Here is a 22,609-nt window from a genome sequence, read left to right as displayed (position 1 = left end):
CAGAAGTGTGTACACTATATACACTATGTACGACAATAGGTATTAGTGCACTCCACGGTAAGCAAGGCAGAATAGAAGCCACTAGAGAGCAGACCGTGCTTCAACCAGCTCTAGAATGGGTATGACAAGGGCAGACAGGAGAGTGGTACCCACATAACCTCTGCAATTCCCAAAACCATCTTCTCATTGGCTGGAACCTGGGTACTGGTTGAGCGACAGGGCCCCATCACCAACCCTTAGTTCCCTGGCACTATGCCAGTTTGTAGTGATATATTGAAAAGATTAGCTAAAGGTATGTTAAAATCCTCTTTACATTCCTTTAACACCCTTGCAAACAATTCATCAGGACTTGGGGATTTGTTAGGTTTTAATTTCTCTATTTGTCTGAGGACCATGTCACTAGTTACCCTAATCGTGCATAGTAAATTTATGATCCTGTTCCACATAATTTATTATTTATCATTCATCTCTCAACCTTTGAGTGGTGAGGACGTGCGCTGCTGCTGCCCCTGGCGTTGATTGGTGGCAGTTATATTTTCACAGCATGGCTCTGGCCAGCCGGAGACGCATCAATACAGTCTGTGTTGAGCTTATCCGTGGGGCTGGGACAGGAACTTCTATGGAGCTGCTATTACTTGCAATCATATGAGATACATATGGTATTGCTAACGAGGAGATATGTGGAGTAGCACTGAATGGCACGATGAGGATCTTTGTCAAGTTTAACTTGGCAAGTGTGTATGAGGCGGTGGTGGACAAGTACCAGGAGGTCACTTTGACAGTTAACTACGCTGTGACCGTGCGACTTCACGACGTATCTCGCCATTACACATGGGTTAAGATTAGAAATGTGCCTTTCGAGGCGGATGATTCTGACATCCGTCTTGCGATGGGTAAATATGGTACAGTACATATGGCCACTGTTGGGAGGTGGGCTACTGGGCCATATGCAGGGATACCCAAAGGAACGTATTCTGTGAAGATGACGTTACGTTACTCTATTCCGTCGTATGTAGTGCTGCCAGAATTTCGGACCCAGGTGTTTGTGACATACGCTGGGCAACGCCGGACCTGCCGATTGTGTGGGTCGTATGATCACCTAGCGGCTCTGTATGGAAGGAGACATGGCAACATGGAACAACGGCAGTGACATGAAGCAGAAGAGAAGGGTGAGGAGCAAGATTTGCCTTATGTGACTCTGCCTACACAAGGTGGGTCCTGGAGTGAGGAGGTCGAAAGAGCGGAGGAGATGGAGTCGGCAGGTGTGACGAGGGGGGGACACCCCTTCATTGAACGCAGCTCAGGTGTTGGAAGAGAACATCCTGGATGTGAGTGATAGCGAAGTGGAAGACTCATTAGCCAAGGCTTTAAATGTGTTATTGGATGACAAGAGGTTGGGAGGTTGGGAGTCCAGACCTAGTTCTTGGGCCTGCTGTGGATCAGGGCCTGGAACAGGATAAGCGGTTGGCACAGTGTGATATGAATGTCTTGATGATGTAAGCGGTGGAGGTGGAGGTCCACCGGGACACTGTAAAAGACGACATGATGCAAGCAGAGGGAGCATCACAGAAGCGCGCTGCTGCACTGTCTGACTCCGAGGAAGTGCTCACGCCTGCCCAGCACACTGGGAAAAAGTCCTGGGCGGAAGTTACGCAGAGAGGACCCAGCGGTCCTAAGGGCAGGAGTTGGTTAAGAGCGTTCCTAAAGGGGGGGAGAGGGATCGAGGTGTCACGAAACGATCTGGTGGCAAGACAGTACCAGGGTCAAGAAGAAAAACCACTCTGTAGTCTTCATGTGCATGACATTGAACATTAATTGATTGCAATCAGAGAGAAAATGTGTTCAGTTTAGTGAATATTTGGTGCGTAATAGTGTTGATGTGGTGTTCGTGCAGGAACGCAACTACAGGCCAGGCTATGAGTTGAAGGTGAATGGGTATAAAGTGTATGTGGAGCATGCGATAAGGTTGAAAGGAGTTGCCATCCTGGTAAGGGAAACTAGCCTGTTCGTAGTGAGGCATTGTGAGGGTGGGGAGGGGAGGGGAGGGTGATTCGTGTGGATGGGTGGTGGGGTAGGGTACAGATGAATTTGGTGTGTGTATGGTCCGGCAGAGGGAGATGTGCATATTAAGAATAAATTTGTGAAGGATGTCCTAGTATATTATTTGCGTGCTTTGCCTGGTGTAGCTGTAATTGGTGGTGATTGGAATTGTGTGATAAGGCGTAAAGACGTGGAACCTAGAGGGGCAGGGTATTGTTCGGGGATTTTGGGGGAATTATTAAATGGGGTGGGGTTAATGGACGTTGGGGGGTGGGGTTGTAGAACATACTTTTGTTAGACGTGGATATGTGGCTAGGCTTGATCGCTTGTACGTGCCCCGAACAGTAAGAGTGAGCAGAGTGCGTGTGGTGGACGCGGTTTTTTCGGATCACAGGGGAGTAATGGTGGTCTTAGAATGGGAGGGATTGCCTAGAAGGGGTCAAGGTTATTGGAAGTTAAATGTGAAGCTGTTGCAGGGTGAGGAATGTCGTCAGTCTTTTGTGCAATTGTGGGAACGGTTGGTGGATGAGGTGCCTGGGGATGATGCTCTGGTAAGTTGGTGGGATTCGGTGGCTAAAACTCACATCAGAGAATATTATATTTGTCGTGGGAGGGAATATAATCAGTCAAAGTATGGGTTTCAAAGATATCTAGAAGGACAGCTGCGTGACTGTTATGCACGAGGAGGAGCAAGCTATCCAGTGCAGGACACTGAGGGTTTAAAGGAGAGTATTAGGGTATTGCAAAACGAGCGTTTTGATGGTGCATGAATTATGGGAGGATTGGAAGAAGTGCTATGGGGTGATCGGCCGTCGGCTTGCGTGTTAAGGGGCCAGAGAAAGAGGAGAGTGACGACGGAGATGTTGGGGTTAAATGTACACGTAGGGATGGAAGGGTATAGAGCGAGTCAAGCATTGGTAACGACGGAGGGTATGAGTGAATATGTAGACGCTTGGTTTAAGTCATATACGCAAAGCGTGGGCATCCGTGAAGTGGCATTGGAGGGAAATGGTAGGTTATGTGCAGTGTGAGCTTGATGGTCAAGATCGAGAGGCATTAGGTTGGCCGATTACGGAATGTGAGATTTGGCAGGCATTGTCAGGGGTGAGCTTGGGAAAGGCGCTGGGTGTAGATGGGCTGCCAAATGATTTTTGCATAAAGAATTGGGGAGTTCTGAGGTTTTTTTTTTAGTAAGGTTGTTTAACATACTTAAGGTGGCTGCGGTAATGGGAGAGCAGCAATGGACGGCCATTGTGGTGTTGGTACCGAAAGGGGAGCAGTCAACGGTAATGGATTATCGGGCTCTTTCACTTATGTGTGGAGATTATAAATTGTTCGCGAGAATATTAGGGAACAGAATCAAGAGAGCGATAGGCAAGGTAATTGATAGGGTGCAATATGGGGTGCCAGGAAGGTCAATGTATGAAGGGCATGGCATGATTCGAGAATTTATAGAGAAACGGGGGGAGTTGGGTGATGGGGGTGTATTGGCGTTAGATTGAAAGGCTGCTTATGATAGTGTGGAAAGGGAAGTGTTATGGAGGTTCATGCATTGGTAAGGTTTAGGGGAAGAAATAGTATCTTGTGCAAAATTATTGTATCAGGAGGCGTCGATGAGGGTGCAGGTTAACGGGAGGCTAGGAGTTAAATACAGATGCGACGGGGACTGCGCCAAGGTTGCCCACTATCGCAAATATTGTTTGCATGTATACAGGATCCATTTTATAGGGCCATTCGGAGGTGCGTTGCGGGAGGTGGGGAGGGGGGGGCTGGTATCGTAGGTTATGTGGATGACACGACTGTTTTGGTGAGATGTAATAGGGGCTTGCTTAGTGTGGGTAATGTGGTGGATATGTATGGGGAGGCTTCAGGAATGAAAATTAATGTTGAGAAGACTAAGTTTCTGGACCTAAGGGATAATACACATGGGGATCAGGTGGTAGGGGGTGGGTGGAGTGTGGTGGATCAACTATTGATATGTGGGATAGTTTATGTGAGAGATACACGGGTGGCTCAAGAGGTGAATTTGGTGCCAACAGTGGATGGAGTATTGAAAAGACTTGGTGGTTTTAGGGCGGTGCAACTAAGGCTGCATCAAAGAGTAATAGTGGCGAACGTGCTATTGTAGAGCAAGTTATGGCAAGTGGTTGTCATGTACCCACTGATGCGACATGCGGTAAAACGTTTACAACATGGGGTTTTTAGGTTTATATGGGGTTCGGGTTGCGAATGGTTAAGTAGAGCGGTGTTAACACTTCCGGTCAGTCGGGGAGGGCTGGGGCTTATACCTCTGGGAAAAAAGGATGATGAGCGTGTACCTAAAACCAAGTTATATAAGGGAGGGGGGCGGGAGGGGAGGTGGACTTGTGCGAGTACGTAAGGATATATAACGGTGGTGGGGGGGTAGGGATTTAATAGTTGGTGAGGCCATGTTGAGGTTATTAATGACAGTGAGGGACCCGTCGTGTGTTAAATTACAAGTCCTCGAAGGAGTGGAAGGTAGGTCAGTGGTGGCTGCTGTTGAAGGAGCATACCCTATGTATGCGTGGAGCGAAATACGGACGCGTCTAAAACAATTACGTGTAAAACCGGGTGTTCGGGAGGTAATGTTTAGATTTTTACATGGGATTTTGCCGTCTGGGGTTGTCCTATTCAATAGGAGGATAAGGGAGGGAGGGGAATGTAGAGCGTGTGGAAGCATGGAGACAATTTTGCATGTGGTATATTTTTGTGACTGTATAGAAGTTGTGCGAGTCTGGTTAGGAGAGGTGTTCAGGTTAGTGGGTGGGGGAGGGTTGCAGGTGTTGCGGGCTTTAAGTTTGGATATATAGGTGGGGTGAGTAAGATGGTGGAGAATGCAGTGGCGTATTTGGCCACGGATTTTATATATACGTCATGGGCCATGAGGGAGGTGGGCGTGGATGAGAGGATAAAGGTGTTAGCTGCGACATTTTACAGAACTAAGTGTCGTAATAGGGAAATTTATGGAGGGAGTTGGGAGACTGCTTTTACTGAGGGCTACCGGAGTTTTAGGTTGAGGGATTTATGGGATTTACGTGCAATGTAAGGGGTGGCGGCGGGCTGGCTTCCCGATAAGGACAGTGTGAAAGGGTTTAGTGTGGAAGAGAATGAATATAGCACTAAGACATAAGTGCCTTTGACTGTGTGATGAGCGGGTTGTGTGTTGTGAACGATACAAGTTCTTCAATTTAATTATTAATTATGCAATTGATAAAGGACGACAGATGTCGTAGTGTGATGGAATATTATATATATGAAACGAAATTATTGGTATGTGTATAATGAAAGGAAAATGTGGGTGCACTGTGTGAATGTAAAATCTATATATAAACAAGAGTTATTGAGTGTGGTAGGAAGACATCAGTAGTTATGGAAGTGGGAAGGTCATGCACTGTTATGTATTATGTAAAAAGAATTACATCTTAGTAGTGGTTTTAATGAATGGTTGAACTATATTTAGGAAAGCTTGACTCACCTTGTGTTTTTATTATATATTGTTTTTTATGGGAGCTCTATAGAGCCCGTAGGTTTAGGTTACCTTTAAGATGACATATTGTATATTTGATGGATGACATAGGATTAGGTTTTTGTTTGTTTTACTGGTTGTGTTGTAAAGTGTATGCTTCATAAGTATATATATATACCTTCCTCTAGAAGGTGATATGTTGTTAGGTAAGACACAAAGGCAACAGTTAGGCAACTTTATTCCGAAACGTTTCGCCTACACAGTAGGCTTCTTCAGTCGAATACAGAAAGTAGGCAGGAACAGAAGATATGTGAAGACGATGTAATCAGTCCATCACCCTTGAAGTCGTAGAATTTGAGGTTGTCAGTCCCTCAGCCTGGAGAGTTCAGTTCCATAGTCAGGAACTATCTGAAGATCAAGCGACAGTGCGGAGACTTAAATACTGTCGGAAGGAGAGGTGAAGAGTAGTAGTAGTAGTAGTAGTAGTAGTAGTAGTAGTAGTAGTAGTGAGAATGAAGCCACTATCAGAAGGTGATATGTTTGGGAGTCTAGTAGATATACGTTGTACATGAATCATGTAGAATTGATTTTTATTTTATCTCAATATATTGAGTTATACTGAATGTATCACGTTGTTCAGTATGGAATAATGCAAGAATTTCATACAATATAAAGTTAGATATAAAGATTGTTACGTGTCAGGTGGATTGACACGCAAAAAGGAGGGGTGGGGGGGGGTAGTGTTTTCAAAATGTAAGGTGTACATTCCGTGGCAGGATGTACAATGTAAGGTGTACATTCCGTGGCAGGATGTACAATGTAAGGTGTACATTCCATGGCAGGATGTGCAATGTAAGGTGTACATTCCGTGGCTGGATGTGCAATGTAAGGTGTACATTCCGTGGCAGGATGTACAATGTAAGGTGTACATTCCGTGGCAGGATGTACAATGTAAGGTGTACATTCCGTGGCAGGATGTACAATGTAAGGTGTACATTCCGTGGCAGGATGTACAATGCAAGGTGTACATTCCGTGGCAGGATGTGCAATGTAAGGTGTACATTCCGTGGCAGGATGTACAATGTAAGGTGTACATTTCGTGGCTGGATGTGCAATGTAAGGTGCACATTCCGTGGCAGGATGTGCAATGTAAGGTGCACATTCCGTGGCAGGATGTGCAATGTAAGGTGTACATTCCGTGGCAGGATGTGCAATGTAAGGTGTACATTCCGTGGCAGGATGTGCAATGTAAGGTGTACATTCCGTGGCAGGATGTGCAATGTAAGGTGTACATTCCGTGGCAGGATGTACAATGTAAGGTGTACATTCCGTGGCAGGATGTACAATGTAAGGTTGAACATTAAAATGGTATAAAATACCGACAGGTTGTTAGGTAAGACACATATGCAACAGTTAGGTATCTTTATTATGAAACGTTTCGCCTACACAGTAGGCTTCTTCAGTCAAGTACAGAAAAGTTGATAGAAGCAGAAGATACTTGAAGACGATGTAATCAGTCCATCACCCTTAAAGTTTTGAGGTGGTCAGTCCCTCAGTCTGGAGAAGAGCATTGTTCCATAGTATGAAACAATATGGAGAAGAAGTGACAGGATGGAGCTTTTATAGCGCCAGGAGGTGAGACGTAGGCCACTAGGAGAGGTAAGAACTCAGATGTTGAAAGGTTAGGTCCCTCTCAAACCCAGCCCCTCTCACTAGTGGAAGTTGTCGAAGTTGATTGCAGGTCTGTACCAAGATACCCTTGTGTTGCAGTGTCTGACAGATTGAACATTAAAATGGTATAAAATACCGACAGGTTGTTAGGTAAGACACATATGCAACAGTTAGGTATCTTTATTATGAAACGTTTCGCCTACACAGTAGGCTTCTTCAGTCAAGTACAGAAAAGTTGATAGAAGCAGAAGATACTTGAAGACGATGTAATCAGTCCATCACCCTTAAAGTTTTGAGGTGGTCAGTCCCTCAGTCTGGAGAAGAGCATTGTTCCATAGTATGAAACAATATGGAGAAGAAGTGACAGGATGGAGCTTTTATAGCGCCAGGAGGTGAGACGTAGGCCACTAGGAGAGGTAAGAACTCAGATGTTGAAAGGTTAGGTCCCTCTCAAACCCAGCCCCTCTCACTAGTGGAAGTTGTCGAAGTTGATTGCAGGTCTGTACCAAGATACCCTTGTGTTGCAGTGTCTGACAGATTGAACATTAAAATGGTATAAAATGCCGACAGGTTGTTAGGTAAGACACATATGCAACAGTTAGGTATCTTTATTATGAAACGTTTCGCCTACACAGTAGGCTTCTTCAGTCAAGTACAGAAAAGTTGATAGAAGCAGAAGATACTTGAAGACGATGTAATCAGTCCATCACCCTTAAAGTTTTGAGGTGGTCAGTCCCTCAGTCTGGAGAAGAGCATTGTTCCATAGTATGAAACAATATGGAGAAGAAGTGACAGGATGGAGCTTTTATAGCGCCAGGAGGTGAGACGTAGGCCACTAGGAGAGGTAAGAACTCAGATGTTGAAAGGTTAGGTCCCTCTCAAACCCAGCCCCTCTCACTAGTGGAAGTTGTCGAAGTTGATTGCAGGTCTGTACCAAGATACCCTTGTGTTGCAGTGTCTGACAGATTGAACATTAAAATGGTATAAAATACCGACAGGTTGTTAGGTAAGACACATATGCAACAGTTAGGTATCTTTATTATGAAACGTTTCGCCTACACAGTAGGCTTCTTCAGTCAAGTACAGAAAAGTTGATAGAAGCAGAAGATACTTGAAGACGATGTAATCAGTCCATCACCCTTAAAGTTTTGAGGTGGTCAGTCCCTCAGTCTGGAGAAGAGCATTGTTCCATAGTATGAAACAATATGGAGAAGAAGTGACAGGATGGAGCTTTTATAGCGCCAGGAGGTGAGACGTAGGCCACTAGGAGAGGTAAGAACTCAGATGTTGAAAGGTTAGGTCCCTCTCAAACCCAGCCCCTCTCACTAGTGGAAGTTGTCGAAGTTGATTGCAGGTCTGTACCAAGATACCCTTGTGTTGCAGTGTCTGACAGATTGAACATTAAAATGGTATAAAATACCGACAGGTTGTTAGGTAAGACACATATGTTGCATATGTGTCTTACCTAACAACCTGTCGGTATTTTATACCATTTTAATGTTCAATCTGTCAGACACTGCAACACAAGGGTATCTTGGTACAGACCTGCAATCAACTTCGACAACTTCCACTAGTGAGAGGGGCTGGGTTTGAGAGGGACCTAACCTTTCAACATCTGAGTTCTTACCTCTCCTAGTGGCCTACGTCTCACCTCCTGGCGCTATAAAAGCTCCATCCTGTCACTTCTTCTCCATATTGTTTCATACTATGGAACAATGCTCTTCTCCAGACTGAGGGACTGACCACCTCAAAACTTTAAGGGTGATGGACTGATTACATCGTCTTCAAGTATCTTCTGCTTCTATCAACTTTTCTGTACTTGACTGAAGAAGCCTACTGTGTAGGCGAAACGTTTCATAATAAAGATACCTAACTGTTGCATATGTGTCTTACCTAACACAATGTAAGGTGTACATTCCGTGGCAGGATGTACAATGTAAGGTGTACATTCCGTGGCAGGATGTGCAATGTAAGGTGTACATTCCGTGGCAGGATGTACAATGTAAGGTGTACATTCCGTGGCAGGATGTACAATGTAAGGTGTACATTCCGTGGCAGGATGTGCAATGTAAGGTGTACATTCCGTGGCAGGATGTGCAATGTAAGGTGTACATTCCGTGGCAGGATGTGCAATGTAAGGTGTACATTCCGTGGCAGGATGTGCAATGTAAGGTGTACATTCCGTGGCAGGATGTACAATCAGGATTTAGATGTACCTGCCAAGAGGTCTTTAGGTTAGATGTAGTGTTCCAGGCATAATGTCATTACTCCAAGGATTGGAATGGTCATTGTTTATTGTACAGATTTGTGTCTTTCAGGTGTACCATATCAATTGGAAATTACATGTACTATGCAGAATTTTGCAACATATATTGTAAAACTTATTGTTGTAATTGAGGTGTGTATTGATTTCTTTCATTTTTTTCACCATTGTTTTCGCTATGTATTTGTCGCTTGCTTTTATGTACTATGTATGTCTTTTAAATAAAATATAAAAAAAAATATTATTTCTGGAATTTTGGTAGAATCTTCCTGAGGAAAAACAGAGAGGAAGTAGGTATCAAAAAGTTCACATATTTCCTTATGACTATCAGTGATCTCACCTGAGTTACTCTTAAGTGGGTCTATCTTGTCCCTACTCTTACTTCCGTGTACCTGAAAAAACTCTTTTGGGTTAGTCTTCGAATCCCTTGTAACCTTAGCCTCACAATCCCTTTTTGCTTCTCTTATTCCTTTTTTTTTATTTCACTCTTTAATCGAATACATTGTTTTCTTAACTGTCCATCCCCTCCTTTGATACGCCTATATATGCCTCTCTTTTGACCAATGAGATGTTTCACGCTATTGTTTATCCATTTGGGATAATTGTTAGATCTAATTTCACTACTCGTGACAAAAGTCGTCTGGGCATCCAGCACTATGCTCTGAAATAAGTCATATCGGCAACCAACTCTACCTACCTGACTCATAGTCATGTCATCCCAATTTAGCCCACCCAGGTAATTTCTCATACCCATGAAGTCGGGCAAGCAGAAATCTGGGACAGAGACTTGATTGCAGTTATCTGGGTAATTCCATGATATATTGAAACTAAGAGATTTGTGATCACTTTCCCTTAGCTCATCATTAACCTCAAGATTATTAACTAGTGATTCTTTGTTGGCAAGAACCAAGTCAAACAGATTGTTTCCTCTAGTTCGTTCGGTCACAAACTGTTTTAAAAAGAAGTCTTGAGCCGTATCAAGAGTCACATTGTTCCAGTCAATTTGTCTAAATTGAAAATTTCCCATTAACATAGCATTTTCATACCTAGATGCCTTATAAATTTCGTCCCATAGTAGCTTACTGCACTCCCTATCAAGGTTTGGGGCCTATAAATCACACCCAAAATTAATTTTTCACGACCTTTGAGAAAGCAGCCAAGGAGATTCAGCGTCCGATGTCTAACATAACAATCTAAATTATCTATGACATATATCGCCACTCCACCACCCTTCCTGTTGACTCTATCAGTGTGGAAGAGTTTATAACCCTGTATGTTGCATTCAGAATGCATTTCCAAATAAATAAAGATATTATTATTATTATTACTCTTATTAGTATTAGTGAACATGTACTTGTAGAAATAAACATTATTATTCTAATTATTGTTATAACGTTCCAAGTTATCAGGAGATCGAAGCGCCAGTTCTCCAATGTGTTATCCGAGGCCGCTACTAACTGAGCCACGAGGAAACACCATCACACATAAAGAAGCCTAGTGGAAATAACTTTGTCTGACTTTTCTGTGTTATCCTAGCTTCTCTACACATATGCTGCTATGTATGATAACATTTGTAACTGTAGTTGTGTATACCTGAATAAACTTACACCCTCGTGTAAACCTCACGTTATTCTCCATTAATAACAACGTTAATTTCCAGAGTGACAGACGAGAGTTAAGATGATTGTTGAAGTGTTGCTGTTAGTGTTCCTGGTTCTCCTAATTGTATATTACTTCCACCAGCATCCTGCCAAGAATCTTCCTCCTGGTATGTATACATAATGCATATATATGTCCTGCCATATAGGTCAAACTTGCGATTTTGGTTTAAATAGCAACGCTCTTCTTACCAAATATGGCAAGCGAAAATTTGTGTATGCAATAATTTCGCAAAAATCATTCTGAACCTAACGAAAAAATAAATATTTCATTCTGTTTATTATTAAATTATTGAAAACTTATCTATAATATATTTAGCTGGATTAGGCTAAATTAAATCGCGCTTGTTATAATACAGTTAGGTAAGTTTTCTAAGGTTCTTTTGATACAAAATTATTAATTTTTACGTTAACATAAATGAAAAATATATCTTTAAGCGTATAAAGGAAAATTATATACATATATATATGTATATATACATATATATATTGTTCCAGACATGATGATGTAGGCCAGTAAAGAATTGTTCCAGCCACGATGTTGTAGGCGAGTTAAGAATTGTTCCAGCCACGATGTTGTAGGAGAGTTAAGAATTGTTCCAACCACGATGATGTAGGCCAGTTAAGAATTGTTCCAGCCACGATGTTGTAGGCCAGTTAAGAATTGTTCCAGCCATGATATTGTAGGCCAGTTAAGAATTGTTCCAGCCATGATATTGTAGGCCAGTTAAGAATTGTTCCAGCCATGATATTGTAGGCCAGTTAAGAACTGTTCCAGCCACGATGTTGTAGGCCAGTTAAGAATTGTTCCAGCCATGATATTGTAGGCCAGTTAAGAATTGTTCCAGCCATGATATTGTAGGCCAGTTAAGAACGGTTCCAGCCATGATGTACGACAGTTAAGAATTGTTCCAGCCATGATGTTGTAGGCCAGTTAAGAATTGTTCCAGACATGATGTTGTAGGCCATTTAAGAATTGTTCCAACCATGATGTTGTAGGCCAGTTAAGAATTGTTCCAGCCACGATGTTGTAGGCCAGTTAAGAATTGTTCCAGACATGATGTTGTAGGCCAGTTAAGAATTGTTCCAACCATGATGTTGTAGGCCAGTTAAGAATTGTTCCAGACATGATGTTGTAGGCCAGTTAAGAATTGTTCCAACCATGATGTTGTAGGCCAGTTAAGAACTGTTCCAGACATGATGTTGTAGGCCAGTTAAGAATTGTTCCAACCATGATGTTGTAGGCCAGTTAAGAACTGTTCCAGACATGATGTTGTAGGCCAGTTAAGAATTGTTCCAACCATGATGTTGTAGGTCAGTTAAGAATTGTTCCAGACATGATGTTGTAGGCCAGTTAAGAATTGTTCCAGCCACGATGTTGTAGGCCAGTTAAGAACTGTTCCATGATGTTGTAGGCCAGTTAAGAATTGTTCCAGCCACGATGTTGTAGGCCAGTTAAGAACTGTTCCAGACATGATGTTGTTGGCCAGTTAAGAATTGTTCCAGCCATGATGTTGTAGGCCAGTTAAGAATTGTTCCAACCATGATGTTGTAGGCCAGTTAAGAATTGTTCGAGACATGATGTTGTAGGCCAGTTAAGAATTGTTCCAGACATCATGATGTAGGCCAGTTAAGAATTGTTCCAACCATGATGTTGTAGGTCAGTTAAGAATTGTTCCAACCATGATGTTGTAGGCCAGTTAAGAATTGTTCCAGACATGATGTTGTAGGCCAGTTAAGAATTGTTCCAACCATGATGTTGTAGGCCAGTTAAGAATTGTTCCAACCATGATGTTGTAGGCCAGTTAAGAATTGTTCCAACCATGATGTTGTAGGCCAGTTAAGAATTGTTCCAGACATGATGTTGTAGGCCAGTTAAGAATTGTTCCAGCCATGATGTAGGCCAGTTAAGAATTGTTCCAACCATGATGTTGTAGGCCAGTCAAGAATTGTTCCAGACATGATGTTGTAGGCCAGTTAAGAATTGTTCCAACCATGATGTTGTAGGCCAGTTAAAAATTGTTCCAGACATGATGTTGTAGGCCAGTTAAGAATTGTTCCAGGCATTTACTGTGATTTTTACTCATCTACTCCAGTATATATATAAGATACATACACAATAAGATCACAGTAAACATGTGATATCAAGATATGTAAAATAATCACAGTGAAATTCGAAGCGCATTCGTGATTTCTCACATTATTAAGGAAATGTATAATATATATGTATGTAATGTAATATATGATGGCTTTCAGGACCCTTGAGTTTGCCTATCATTGGGAACCTAAAACGTGTTATAGTGCCAGAGGATGTTCGTAAACTCCGTAAGAGATATGGCGATATCTTTAGGTGAGTACGCAGCTTCATGTTAATGTACTACAATATATGTTAATATTATGATTTGTTGGGATTTTAAACCCGGATTGTTAATCTCCCAGAATAACACCAAGAAACTTAGCGCGTCATCGAGGACTGTGTTATTTCCATTGTCTCCCAGGATGCCACCGACACCAGTCCACTAACACCTAGGTACCTACTTACTGCTAGGTGAACAGGGACAACAGGTGCAAGGAAACATACCCAACGTTTCCACCCGTGCCGCTGGTTGAACCACAGACACTCAGTGTACGAGAAGAGTGTGTTACCTACTGAGCCAGATTTGATAGGAATATAACTGAAGCGCATCAGGTTCATACTGGCGGCAGTTATTTGTGTCAGGAAACAGGACAAGTGTTTCCTGAATCCTGTCATGGATCTATATCATTTTTATTGTTAAACTGCTTATCACACACACTCACACACACACACACACACACACACACACACACACACACACACACACACACACGAGCTATTAAATATCTGACCAGATTCAAAAGCTGACGGGTTTTTACGCGCCCTAGGGGTATTTGTACGTGTATGTGTATATGTGTGTATGTATTTGTATATACATTTATATGTATGTATATATAAAATATTTTATATAAAAGCCTATCCTCGCCAGCCAAATCGGAAGAACTGTTAAAGACAGCTAAATATGTTGAGAAATTATATACTAGGAGAACTGTCAAGAGCTGTAAGATGACCACTATGATGAAGATCTGTGTAGTCTGCAGAAAAAGTAAGGGACCAAAACAAGCCTAGATTGCTTGCAATCTCTGTGGTCAATGGTCCCATGATTTATGCAGGGATTTTAAACCAGTGACTACACTTGACAAACAGAGTGAAGTTTTTGGATCTGCCCAAACGAGATACGCCTATATGGGGAATTTACATCTATATTAAAAGACAGCAACACTAATGAAAGACATGTCAACATGGTATGACAACTGGGAAAATAAGATGGGTGGTTTGGACGGAGCTGTCTTGGACGACAGTGCTCCTGAGGGTGCTAGTGTTATCCTGGAGGACAGTGAACCAAAAGGAGACATTGGCCTGGTGATGAAAATAGAGATAATAGAAAATAGAGATAATTCTGGAGATGGAGCAAAAGGGGATGATGCCTCAGGGAACAGTGTTGACACATTACCAGCAAAACCTGGTAGAAGCACTGATGTCCATACAGGGGTGACAGATAAGGAGGGAACAGAAAAAAATGCACCAGCAGCGAACAAAGAACTTTCACAGCACACATTAGTACGATAAGGCACCTAAATTACTGGGAACGGTTGAAGGTCCTTGATCTGTATTCCCTGGAATGCAGGCGAGAGAGATACTTGATAATATACACTTGGAAGGTACTGGAGGGATTGGTACTAAACCTGCACACGAAAATCACTCCCTATGAAAGCAAAAGACTCGGCAGGAGATGCAACATTCCCCCTATGAAAAGCAGGGGCGCCAAGAGTACTTTGAGAGACAACACCCTACGATCCCCGTTGGGGAGGGGAACACTGATTACTCACGATGCATTACTCTAACAGCCACGATGTGAGTGGGACAATCAATGACTCGTCCAAACTAGCACTTGCAGCTGTCATCAGTGGCAGACTGCAGGTCAAATGTAATACGATTTTATCGCTCAAAGAGGCCTTTGTTGTCGTCTGCACTGGTGACACGGAGACCGAGAAACTACTTACCTCTACTTCTACCACCACTCTACGTGACCAGGGATTCCTTGTCTTGACTTCCCCGGCGCTGAGGGCCAGGAGAACTGTGTTCCTCAAGCGACTCGACAACCTCATCACTGCACAGGCCACTGAAGAAATCAAATCATCTATTGAAGCTAAGAATCCTTGGGCTAAGGTGGACTATATTACCAAAATACCCAACGCTTCATCCATGCTGAAGGTCACCTTCAGCGACGTCAACATTGCAGCCAGAGCTCTAGCTGAGGGCCTGGCTATCCACTACTTCCACATCAACCCAACTTTTATTGAAGAAGAAAAATTCCTGCAAATCCCACACTGCTACTCATACCTGCACACCACCAAAGACTGCACTGCCAAGGACAAAAAATTCTGTCCCACCTGTGGCCTAGAGGGTCACGATTTTAAAAACTGCACCACTGCTGCACCACGTAAATGCCTGAACTGCAAGAATGATCGCCATACTCTCGCAGCCAGATGCCCTACCAGAAGAGACATAGCCAAGAAACAACTCCACCAACAAAATAAACCCATCCCAGAAACAACCTCATATGTCACCAACATCGTCGTTGCTCCACCGCCACCTCAGTCCCCACCCAACACTGAATTGGCCCAACTAGAGTCCTCAGTGACCTCAGAAGAACACACCAATGAGAACCCACCACCACCTGCCTCCACCCTAAAGGCCACTTACCTATCAGAAACCACGACTCGCCCAGCACAGCACCCACCAACAACCACACCTGCATCCCGACCGACCCTCAAACACGACTTTGCCACGTTCTACACCACGAAATCATACAGTAGCGCCATGCCCTTCCCAGAACTCAGCCAACGACTCCAAGACAACACTGCAAAGTACACCGTTCACGGAATTTCACCTCCAACCCTTCAATCCATACTCGACATCCTCAACGATAAATTACACATCCACTCCAAAATGAAGGTAGTACACCTCTCAAGAGCAAAATTCAACGCAGTCAGGAACGGCTACGACAGCTCCACAGTCGAATTATCACCTACCAGCAACCATAGTCCCCCAGCACTTTGCTATTTAGATAAAGCTGAGATGTGGCTCCAAAACGACCCTGTTTTCCTGGGCACCACCAGCCAGCTCCTGCCGGGCACCTGAGTACCAGCCCTACTCTATTGACCCTGCTGCCACCAGCACATCTCGCTCCATCACAACCTCCTGCAGTACCTCTGCAACCCATGCTCCATAGTGGACGGGCCACTCACCTCTACAGCCCCACCTCTTACTCCACCCTCCCAACCTCTTCCATTTTTCCAGCCCTCCCCTCCCTCTTCCTTCCCATCCTCACCAACCCTCAGGTCAGAGAACTTCAACTTCACAATAAGTGTCCGGGGCCCAAGACTGTTCAACTGCCTCCCAGCATATGTAAGGGGGATTACCAGTAGACCCCTAGCTGTCTTCAAGAAGGCACTGGACAGGCACCTAAAGTCGCTACCCGACCAACAGGTTGTGGTTCGTACGTCAGTTTGCGTGCGGCCGGCAGTAGCAGCCTGGTTGATCAGCCCCTGATCTACCATGAGGCCTGGTCTCAGACCGAGCCGGGGAGGGCGTTGACTCCCGAAACCCTGTCCAGATAAACTCCAGGTAATTCACCTTAAACCAGCAAATAATAGAGCCAACAAGACGAGAAAATACACTAAACCTTATCTTCACTAACAATGATTATCTGATACACTCAGATCACAACATAACAGAGGTACAGATATGTATGCGCAGGTATCCTGACCAGTAAAATATGATCAGTTGTGAGGGTGCCTTCACCAAATTCAACTTCATTAAAAAAACAAAAACTAGGAACAAGTCAACCATCCCCTAAATGAAGCAAGCTGGGAAGACATTCTAAGCAACACTGATACGAACCTTTGTCTAGAAACAATTAACTCTGTGGCACTTGAGGTCTGCTCAAGGCACATTCAATTAAGAAAAAGAAAGAGAAGATGTAAACTTAAAAGATAGATGCTTCCTATACATGTGAAGGCGAAGAATCGCAGAGCTGCTGAGAGGGGCCAGTATATCTGAATCACTGGTCAGAGAAATAGCAAATATCGAACTTAAACTTATGGAATCTTACAGGAGACAAGAATCTCAGGAAGAAATTAAAGCCGTAAATGAAATTGAAAGGAACCAAAAATACTTCTTTTCTTAAGCCAAACCTAAGGCAAAAATAACATCCAGTATTGCACACCTGCTTAAAGAAGATAGGACATACACAGATAACAGCAAAGAAATGAGTGAGATTCTAAAGTTTCAATATGACTCAGTGTTCAGCAAGCCGTTAACCAGATCAAGGATCGACAATCTAAATTTTTTTATGGCCGAGATTCAAAATTCTGTCAATTCCAAAATCTGTGACATTATCCTAACACCACTAGACTTCCAAAAGGGAATATGTAACATGCCCATGCACTCTACCCTAGGCCTGGATTCGTGGAACTCTGTGTTCATCAAGAAATGCAAAAGGCCTTCGTCACGTGCCTCTAGCATTCTATGGAGAGGGTCATCACACAGTCACTAAAAACAACAGACAGCCCCACTCAACAAAAGTGGCAATAAAGCAATTGCAAAGAACGACAGAGAGATAGCACTAACGTCCCATATCATAAAAAGCTTTGAAAGGGTTCTATGAAGCAAGATTGCCACCATCCTAGATACCCATCCATTATAACGGATGGTGCTCTAAACCTCTGTTGCCCTGGGTTGTGTTAGAACAGGTCGCTCTTGCCTCTCCTAACTAATGAACCATTGTGACAAGGTCCTGAATGCGCTAGAGGATAAACAAAATACAGATGTAGTATACACAGACTTTGCGAAAGCCTTCAACAAGTGTGACCATGGTGTAATAGCGCACAAAATGCGCGATAAAGGAATAACAGGGAAAAGTTGATAGATGGATCTATAAGTTCCTGATAAACAGAATACAATGAGTAATAGTAAACAGAGTAAAGTCTGATATGACTACAATGAAAAGCTCTGTTCCATAAGGCACAGTACTCGCTCTCATCCTGTTCCTCATCATATTTGACACAGAGATGTAAACAACAATATCATGTCTTTCTTTTATGAATAACACCTGAATTTTCATGACATACAGTATACCTGGACAAGGTTTCGGGTGTCAACACGCCCTTCGGCCCGCTCTGTGATCAGGCTTGAGGACAGCCAGGGGTCTATTGGTAATCCCTCTTATGTACGCTGGGAGGCAGATGAATAGTCTTGGGGCCCCAGACACTTACTGTGTTGTCTCTCAGTGTACTCGTGTCTCCCCTGCTTTTCATTGGGGAATGTTGCGTCTCCTGCTAAGACTTTAACTTTCATATGGAGTGGTTTTCGTGTGCAAGTTTGGTACTAATCTCTCTAGGATTTTCCAAGTGAATATTATCATGTATCTTTCTTCGGCTCCCAGTAATTTAGGTGCTTTATCGTACTCATGTGTGCCATGAAAGTTCTTCGTACACTCTCCAGGTCATGAGTTTCACCTGCCTTGAAGGGGCAGATAGTGTACCACAGTATTACAGCCTAGAGAGAACAAGTGATTTGCAGAGAATCATCATTGGTTTGGCGTCCCTAGTTTTGAAGGTTTTCACTAACCATTCTGCCATTTTTCTAGAAGATACAGTAAGTACATTGCTGTGGTCTTTGAATGTGAGATCCTCTGACATTATCACTCCCAGGTTCTTCACATTACTTTTTCACTCTATTGTATGGTTGGAATTTATTGTAAACCCTGATACAGTTTTAATTTCCTCAAGTTTTCCGAATCTCAGTTGTTGAAATCTCATTGAACTTCATATTGTTTTGAGTTGCCCATATGAAGATTTGGTTGATATCTGCTTGGAGTTCTATTTGCTTTGAAGTTATAGATCCAGCTACCAACTTTTCCTGCTATTCCTTTATCACACATATTGTGCGCTATTACACCATGGTCGCACTTATTGAAGGCTCCCGCAAAGTCTGTGTATACTACATATGCATTTTGTTTATCCTCTATAGCATCAAGGACCTTGTCATAGTGGTCCAGTAGCTGTGACAGGCAGGAGCGACCTGCTCTAAACTCGTGTTGCACTGGGTTGTGTAACTGATGTGTACCTAGGTGGTCGGCGATTCTGCTTCTTAGAATCCTTTCAAAGATTTTTGTAATGTGGGATGTTAGTGCTATCGGTCTGTAGTTCTTTGCAATTGCTTTACTGCCACCTTTGTAGATTGGGGCTGTGTCTGTTTTTTCAGTGAATGTGGGATGACCCCTCTACTCATACTCCCTCTCCATATAATGCTCAAGGCACGAGACAGGGGCTTCTTGCAGTTCTTGATGAACACGGAGTTCCCCGAGTCTGGGCCTGGGGCACAGTGCATGGACATGTCATTTTTTGCCTTTTCATAGTCATGTGGTGTTAGGATAATATCCGAGATTTCTGGGATGACCAAATATTGGGTTTTGCTCATAAAGAATTCATTTGGATTGTCGACCCTTAGTCTGGGCAGCGGCTCGCTGAACACTGAGTCGTATTGGGACTTCAGTATCTCACTCATTTCCTGGCTGTCATCTGTGTATGTCCCATCCCGCCTAAGCAGGGCCCTGATACTGGATGTTTTTCACTTAGATTTGGCAAAAGTGAAGAAGTTTTTTTTTAATTCCTTTATGGCGTTTTGTTTCCTGTAATCCTTGTCTCTTGTAAGATTCCTTCAACTTTTGTTCGTTATTTGCAATTTCACTGGCCAATGCCTCCCTTCGTATTTCAGATATATTTTCCCCTCTCAGCAGCTCTGTGACCCTGCCTTTGTCTGTATAGGGAGCGTCTCTCTCTGTATAGGCTATATCTTTTGTTTCTTTTTCTTAATGGAATGTGACTTGAGCAGATCTCAAGAAACACAGAGTTTATTTTTTCTAGGCAAAGGTTCGGATCAATGTTGTTTAGGATATCCTCCCATCTTGTTTCACTGAAGACATGGTTGACTTGTTACCATTGTGTGTTTTTGTTATTGAAGATGAATTTTGTGAAGACACCCTTATGACTGATCACATTTTGCTAATCAGGAGCCTTGTGCATATATGTCTGTACCTCTATTATGTTTTGATCTGAGTGTATTGTCTTTGATACGGTTATGTAACATATCGGAGAGTCGTTATTAGTGATGAGGTCCAGTGTATTTTCTAGTATTGTAGGCTCTAATATTTGCTGGTTTAAAGTGAATTTGGTGCAGAAATTTAATAGCTCGTGTGTGTGAATTTTCATCTCAGCCGACTCCTGGGGTGATCTCTGCTAAAATATTATTTACTACACTCTTCCATTTTAGGTGTCTCAAGTTGAAGTCTCCTAGTAGCAAGATGTTTGGGGCAGGAGTTGGGAGATTTTACAGACAGTGGTTAATTTTCAAAAGCTGCTCCCGGAATTGCTGGGAAGTTGCATCCGGAGGCTTGTATACTACCACAGTGAAGAGGTTTTAGCTTTCAGTCTTTACCGCCAAAACTTCAACTACATCATTTGAGGTGTTTAGTAGTTCTGAACAAATGAGTGACTCTGTGACGTACAAGACACTCCCCATCCCTTCCTTGTTGCCTGTTTAGTCTCTCGAATCTGAAGAGGTTATGACTTTTTATTCATATTTAGTTGTCAAGAAAGATCCTTCATGTGGGCCTCACTGAAAGTTGCAAATATTGTATTCGACTCCGTAAACTGTCCCTTGATGAAGGGAATTTTGCTGTTTGTTGACAGCTTCAGTCCCTGTATGTTTGCAAAGACAAATGTCGTTATACTAATGGAATTTAGGGGGGTTTCACTGCTGGATCTAATATCTGTGCCTCTGTTCCAGAAGTGTTTTCAGGTGGTGTAAGATTTCTGTCATTTCTTGCCAGTCTCTTTTCCTTCCTGGAACTAGAAAACCTCTTTCTCTGGAGAGGTTATGGTTCCCCTCTTTTGTTTCCCATAGTCTGGCTGGTCTGTGTCTTCTTGCCCCCTTTAGATGGTGTGCCTTTCAATATACGTTATAGCAATTGCTTTCTTGGAGTGATGTGTGACACATTTTGGGGAGAAATAAGTCACAGGAAAGGGAGTTGCACCCTCCTGTTCTGATGTCATGTGGGTGTAGCATTTTTTGGGATGGTCAAAGGTGCATGTCGCACCTGTTTTAGCATGTACACTATGCCTGCATATACCCAAGGCATAGAATTGGCATAGATTGGAATTTTGTTTGCTAGGATTTTTTGTAGCTGCTTTCCCTGGTGATTTTTTTCTGTTTCCTCTCTACCTACCGCTCCTGAATGAACATCAGTGCTTTCATCAGTTTTTACTGGTAATGTGTCAACACTATTCCCTGAGGCATTATCCCCTTTTGTTCTATCTCCAGTAGTATCACTATTTTGTACCTCAGTAAATTGAATAGCATTGTTTTTACCTGTTTCATCACCAGGGCCAATCTCTCCTTTTGGTGCACTGTCCTCCAGGACAACACTAGCACCCTCAGGAGTACTGTCTTCCAAGACAGCTCCATCCAACCTACCCATTTTATTTTCCCAGCTGTCATACCAGGCTGACGTGTCTTTCTAGAAGGATATTTTATTGGTGTTCTTGTCTATTACAACCCAGGAGTTAGACTCTACATAAAGAGTCTGCCAACATATTTTCTTTGCCGGCAACATGTACAATTTTCAAACAATAGGGTTGCAGTCGTAAAGCCCAACGCATGAGTCTTGTGTTGTGGTTCTTCATGGCTTGGAGATATACTAGAGGGTTGTGATCACTGTAGACGTTGACCATGTGGAAAATACTGTATATATTTTCCGGAAATACGGTAATTTGTAGGTAAATAGATGGCCTATACTGTATTTAATAATATTTGTCATAGAAAACGGAAAGCCTGCGTCTGGGCAGGAGACTCGCCATCTTGGTTTTGAATTTTGTACAAACGTTGGTGAATGGGGAAGAATTTTTCGTGCTCTAGAGGTTAAAATTGTGCTAACACCTCTCAAATAGGAGGCGAAATTGGTGGATATGCATTCCTGCATAACTTGAGATGTCAGGCGACTGGACAAGACAGCTCCAGGAACCTCAGATAAGCTCTCTAGATGTGTGTGTAATTCTGGCCAGCATTATTTTCATAGATTTAGTTAGAGTGAGGTTTTCTGAGTATGATACACATTAATCTCCAGTCAAATTGGTGAGTGATATTAAGATATTTTCCTTCTGTTATGTAATTGTGTATATATATAACCATTTATTATTTTTAATATACAGTCCACAAATTTATGTATTTACCAGTATTCCTGGTGTACGTATATTTCATTTATAATTAATAGGTCCAGAGCAACTTGTGGATATGACAGTGGTAGGTATCGAAGGGGGACATTTTTTGCGACCTAAGTGTCTCAAATT

The 22,609-nt window shown here is 42.8% G+C and overlaps 1 protein-coding gene across 2 annotated transcripts in view; it reads left to right on the top strand.

The window, feature by feature from the left end:
- LOC128703751 (cytochrome P450 2L1) overlaps positions 1–22,609 on the top strand; it is a 148,784-nt gene that overhangs the window by 5,908 nt on the left and 120,267 nt on the right. Inside the window, exons 2-3 of one of the 2 annotated variants that reach the window (XM_070103762.1) lie at positions 11,122–11,229; positions 13,376–13,469. In XM_070103762.1, the coding sequence (XP_069959863.1) occupies positions 11,142–11,229; positions 13,376–13,469 (182 nt within the window). In that variant the 5' untranslated portion in view covers positions 11,122–11,141. Of the gene's footprint in view, positions 1–11,121; positions 11,230–13,375; positions 13,470–22,609 lie in introns of those variants that run through there. The other variant, XM_070103763.1, reaches the window with a different exon arrangement.

This window comes from Cherax quadricarinatus, chromosome 87 (genome assembly GCF_038502225.1).
Source record: "Cherax quadricarinatus isolate ZL_2023a chromosome 87, ASM3850222v1, whole genome shotgun sequence".
Classification (NCBI taxonomy): domain Eukaryota; kingdom Metazoa; phylum Arthropoda; class Malacostraca; order Decapoda; family Parastacidae; genus Cherax; species Cherax quadricarinatus.
The sequence above is the reverse complement of the archived record's forward strand: the minus strand, read 5'-3'. Positions and strand labels throughout refer to the sequence as shown.